We start from the raw sequence: 5391 nt of genomic DNA, 5'->3' as shown, positions 1-5391 counted from the left end.
TCAGCTGCCCCAGGAACTAACTGGGGACCTCGCCTTGGGCACCTGGAAGCCCCTCTAGGTCCAAGTCTCTTCCCAACCCTTAATTCTTCTTGTCTTCTTTTCACAAAGGACTATGATGCCTTCTTTGAAGCCCGAGAAAATAACGCAGTGTATGCCTTTTTAGGCTTGACAGCACCACCTGGTTCAAAGGTATGATTCCTCTATTTACTTTGTTGTTGACTATCTTGTTGCTACTGAGTTGTTTAACCAGTTAAAGTTCTCCCGGTTAACTATTCATAATAAATCTAGAGCCGTGTTTGTTCTACGTACGTTTAATCCTCAGTAGGTTAGACCAATGTGCATAGAACACAAAGTGTGTATGCAGGAAGTAGAGTATTAAGTGGAACTTCTCTGTCAAACTGCCTGAGGCAGTAGACATAGAATTATTCATTCTCAAATAGATTGTCAGCAGTAGGCTTCCATCATGCCAACTCTCATGCACAGTTCTACGTGGACATCAAGCATCTTAGTTTATGATAATCTCCTTAATAGCATTTATTAGCTGTGTGAGAATAAATGATTAAATGATAGAGTCAGCTATTCAAGTATAATAGGAACATTTGAGTTACAAAACTGGTCACTAAATTGCCAGCTAAATTTGGTATTTTGTTCCTTGCCAAGATAAATTAATTTTTCAAGTGACAGTGTTCCCTGGAGAGCCCAAATAAAGCAGGAAAGCAAAAGCGAAATTGCCTGTCCAGTGAAATGCCCCAAAGCTATGGACTTTAAGTAGACCTTTTTCTTTTCCATTTGGGCTTTTCATACCAGCTCATTTAATAAAAATATGTTTCCCCTGTGGCACTAATCTGTGTTCCACTCTTAACAATAGATTTTATGTTGAGTAATTTATTTAAACTCTAGTTCCTTCTTCACTCTTGAGAACCCATAATGCCATCTACGTTTTCACCAAACAGGATTTAGAAATACGTTTGTCTCACTATGACGTTCTATTTCCTTGCCAAACATTCCTTTCCCATGGATAAATGTTGTATTTTAGGCTTTTTAAAACCTGCGTCAAGTAAAAAGTAAAGTGGCCTTTTTTGTTTAAATAATTGGTGAGATCAAGTTAAGCCATTAATGCAGATCAGAGGGAGGGCAGAAGAAAGGACAGACTATTTCCTGTGGCTGTTGACTGTGCCCCTGCAATTAAAATTAGAATTCATTTGCTCACCAAATATTTATCAATTGTCAAGCACTGAAATTAATGGCGGAAAAACAAAGTATGACATAATCCTTACATTCTTTTTAAAACCTAATGAGTGTAGATGTGGAAAAGATTATATAATAAATGTATGTATTAAAGTAATTATAATTGAAGACATACTATGGTAAATTCTATGAAACTATAGTGTAATTATAAAGCGCTATAGGGATTTAGGAAAATAATCATGATTTTTTTATTGAGGATATTAGAGAAGTTTTTAACAGAAGGGTCTTATTTAAACTGCTGGAAATGTCAAACTATTGAGGTGACAGTCATTTTTTACAGGGCCAGCAATGAAAAGCATGGGCATATCGTTGCGCATGCTGAGTTTCCTTTGAGGGAAGAGAATGTAGTACAGTATGACTTCGGAATAGGGACTGTGAAACAGAGGACTGTGTTAGGAGCTTTAAGATCGGCTAGGTAGGTTAAGACCAAGTGATGATTGCTCTTTCTGGTAGCTTCACCTTTACCCACTAGGCACCCAAAAGTTACTATGGAAAATCTGGGCAAGCAGTGGTGAGATTTTTGTTTCGTTGTTTGTTTGTCACTGTTTCACTTTGCCTCTAGCTGGTCTGGAACTCACTATGTAGATCAGGCTGGTCTCAAACTCACGTTGATCTTCCGTGCTCACCACACGCAGATACTGGTACGATTGTTTCAGTATTTTAAGACATGGTTTAGTTTAATTTTAATCTTCATAATTTTTTTATTCTTACTTTGAGACAGGAACTTATCCCATTCTGCCTTGATCCTAGCACCTGGCTTCCCCAGTGATGGGATTACTTGTCCACTTTGGTACAAAAATTTGACTTAAGAAAGTAAATTTAATAGGAGTGTGCTCTGCACAATGAACATTAGAGGGATGATACTTTCTAGCCAGATTTCTACTTCAGGATGTCTTAAGGGCCCATGAAAACAATTGAGAGGACCTCAAGGTGAAATAGCTTTAACAAAGAGAACAATCGATTTAGAAGGCAAATTAGCAGAAATACGTTATATAAGCCTCTAATGTCTTTTTTTCTGCCCTGATTTAAACCCAAAAGTAGAATACAGTAGCACTGGGTGTTATGAAGGGTTGGGCAAAAGGAATTAATATATTGGGTTAACAAAAAGTCGTCTGGAGTGGATTAATTAAAGAAAGATTTTTGAATGTTGACACATCTTTGCCAAGACCAAAAGTGATCAATTTGATGTCTGAAGAACATTTTTCTATTCTGGTCACTTTTATTTAGTGACAGTCACTATGGCATTAGACTTTGGCTGAACAAAAATTCCACCAGATAAGAAATTCACACATAATGGCTGGAGAGATGGCTGAACAGTTAAGAATACTGACTGCTCTTCCAGAGGACCTGAGTTTGGTTCCCAGCACCCACTGTCAGGTGGCTGTCAAGCAGATGGTACTCTAGTACCACACCTTTGGCCTCTGAGAGCAGTGACTCTCGTGTGCACATACATGCGTACACACGCGCGCATGCACATACACACCCACACCCACACACACCCTAAACTAAGAATTAAAAGAAATAAAAATAAATATTGCCAAAAAATAGATTCAAGTAGTTAATCCATATTGGAAAAGTATACTGATAGTAAATGAAATATGGTAAAATGAGATGCAGTTTTCATAAGTGAAATTAGTAAAAGTAAGACAAAATGCTAAGGCTCTGTGCTGGGAAAGTATTTTGAAACAGACAGAGCTTTAGGCAGAGGAAGCTCTTACTTTCCTTTGAAAATGAGAAGAGCAAATATTTGTTAAGAAACTCAAGAATCTTACTCTGCACCTTCACCCAGAAATTTCACACTGAGTATTACATAGCCTGATGAAGTAATCCTAGATATAGAAACATTATGGGTAAAAGCATAAATCCAAATATAACCCAAGATCTCAAACCTTTGGAGAAAATTAAATGTTTCAAAAGAGTGTTAACTAAATTTATTCATCAACAAACTTTTTGGATAAAGTATGAGAGTCAAATATAATTTAAAGATTCATTTATGCATGTCTGTTATCAATAATGTTGGAAAAAATGTCCAACAAAAGATCCAACAAAAATATTAGTCCATTTAGTGAGCTCATGTTAACATTTAAAAAATTTCATCATGACTTCGTCTTTTACACTTTCGCTTTCTATAGGTCTGTCCACTCTGGTCTGGAAATACTAATGGAAAATTCTAAAACAAACAGTGTATATGTATATGTTTTTGTCAATCTTAATAGTGTGATGAAATCCCTCACTTTCCTACTCTATTCCATACAGGATCTGAATTGCCCTTTTGCAAAGCTCATCCAGTCTCTATTCATCTCCTGCTCAATGGCAGTGGAGAAAGAAGCAAACACATTCACATAGCCTTTATTAGAGTTTATTGTTATAATGTATCATTATTAGATATTTTTAGTAGTTTCTAACTATGCTTATTTTATGAGCTAAACTTTTTTTATAAGAAAAAAATCCACATCTACTAGGATGTCTATGGTTTCAGGTGTCCACTGGAAGTGGAATATCTCCTGTATTGAAAAAAGGGAACTATTGTAGCTTGTGGCAAAAATATATGAAACTGTGTTATAGATTTGTTTTTTACTGGATAGTTCTCTACTTCTTTTCAGAATAGGATAAAAAGCGCCTAGAAGGAATACTAGCCAATAGCAATGACTTTCTCTCATTCCTTATTTTCCAAATAACTAATAGTTCATACCCTTTAAAATTAAAAACTACCCAAGTAGTGGTGGCACACACCTTTAATCCCAGCACTCAGGAAACAGAGGCAGGCAGATTTCTGTGAGTTTGAGTCTACAAGAGCTAGTTCCAGGACAACTAGGGGTGTTAAAGAGAAACCCTGTCTCAAAAAAAAACAAACAAAAATTATTGAAAACTAATTCAATAGAGAGCTTGCTACCTAAAAGAACTGTACTGAAAATTGTTGTAGGAAGGCTGCTTGGCTGTTTCAGCCACCGGGCAGCTCAGACACAAAACAACCACAAAGAAACTGTATTAATTAAATAACTGCTTCGCCCATTGGCTCTAGATTCTTACTGGCTAACTCTTACATCTTAATTTAACCCATTTCCATTAACCTGTGTATCGCCACGTAGTTGTTCGTTATTGGCAAGTTTCGGCATCTGTCTCTGGCAGCTGCTCTATGGCTTCTCCTAAACTCTACCTTCCTTCTCCCAGCATTCAGTTTCGTTTTTCCCACCTAAGTTATAGCTTGGTATAGACCAAGCCAGTTTCTTTTTTTATTAACCAATAAAAGAAGGACCTCTCACACCAGAAAATGTTTCCATTAAGCATGTTCTTGTAGAAGACAATTCTGCATACCTGGTGGACTTAAGAAGGAAAGAATATTGCTAGTTTCTTTTTTTAATCAATTCAGAAGTAGTTCTTAGCACAGACAGTTCTTACTTTGTAGTGAAAGTGATGATTTTAAGATAGGAAATAATAAACTAGTTTGTACTTTGATGGAAAAATAAATCCAGTGATGCTTGTCTTTCAGGAGAAAATGGTTTGCCTAGAAAAGGCTCTTGCAGTAGCCTTTTAATATAGTTGAGAGTTATGGTTAAAGAATTGTTTCCATTAATTTTGTGTGAATCATTATGTGTTGGAAAGTGGCCATGGAATCTGTCTAAGCTGTGGTATGTGAAACAATCCTATTTTCATAGAAAATAGTCTACCCAAGATATTACTAACCAAGATTAATAACATCTAACTGTGTACTTGGTTCTAGTCAAAAAAGAGGAGAGGAGGAAAAGAAAGAATTGGTGCCCATAATGGACCATGCACTGAGCCACACACTTTGTATATACCTTTATATCATCTTTATGAGTTAAGTATCTGTAAATAATTTTACAGAAGAAACTAATACTTAAATAACTTTGTTCAAGAATGCATAATTGAGTGTAACAGATGGAATTTGAATCCTGAATTAAGTCAAAACCTGTGCAGGTACAGGGTGAAGTTCATATTTTATCCTTCTTAAAATTAAATTTTTTTAATGTGTGTGTGTGCATGGGCACCCATGTGTTATAGAGACCAGAGGACAACTATTGCTACACAAATGAATATATTTTATGGATCTTGTTTTCTTTCTTTCACTTTTCAGTGTGTGTGCATAATGATGTGTGTGCAAAGGGTGTGTGTGTGGGGGGG

At 36.2% G+C, this 5391-nt stretch overlaps 1 protein-coding gene across 1 annotated transcript in view; it reads left to right on the top strand.

The window, feature by feature from the left end:
* Window positions 1-5391, top strand: part of Sh3bgrl (SH3 domain binding glutamate rich protein like) — an 84183-nt gene that overhangs the window by 74459 nt on the left and 4333 nt on the right. Inside the window, exon 3 of the mRNA XM_005366722.3 lies at window positions 109-189. Within this exon, the coding sequence (XP_005366779.1) occupies window positions 109-189 (81 nt within the window). The remainder of the gene's footprint in view (window positions 1-108; window positions 190-5391) is intronic.

The sequence above is a fragment of the Microtus ochrogaster genome, unplaced genomic scaffold, assembly GCF_000317375.1.
Source record: "Microtus ochrogaster isolate Prairie Vole_2 unplaced genomic scaffold, MicOch1.0 UNK13, whole genome shotgun sequence".
NCBI classification, from domain to species: domain Eukaryota; kingdom Metazoa; phylum Chordata; class Mammalia; order Rodentia; family Cricetidae; genus Microtus; species Microtus ochrogaster.
Note: the sequence above shows the minus strand (reverse complement) of the source record. Positions and strands in the feature narration are given on the sequence as shown.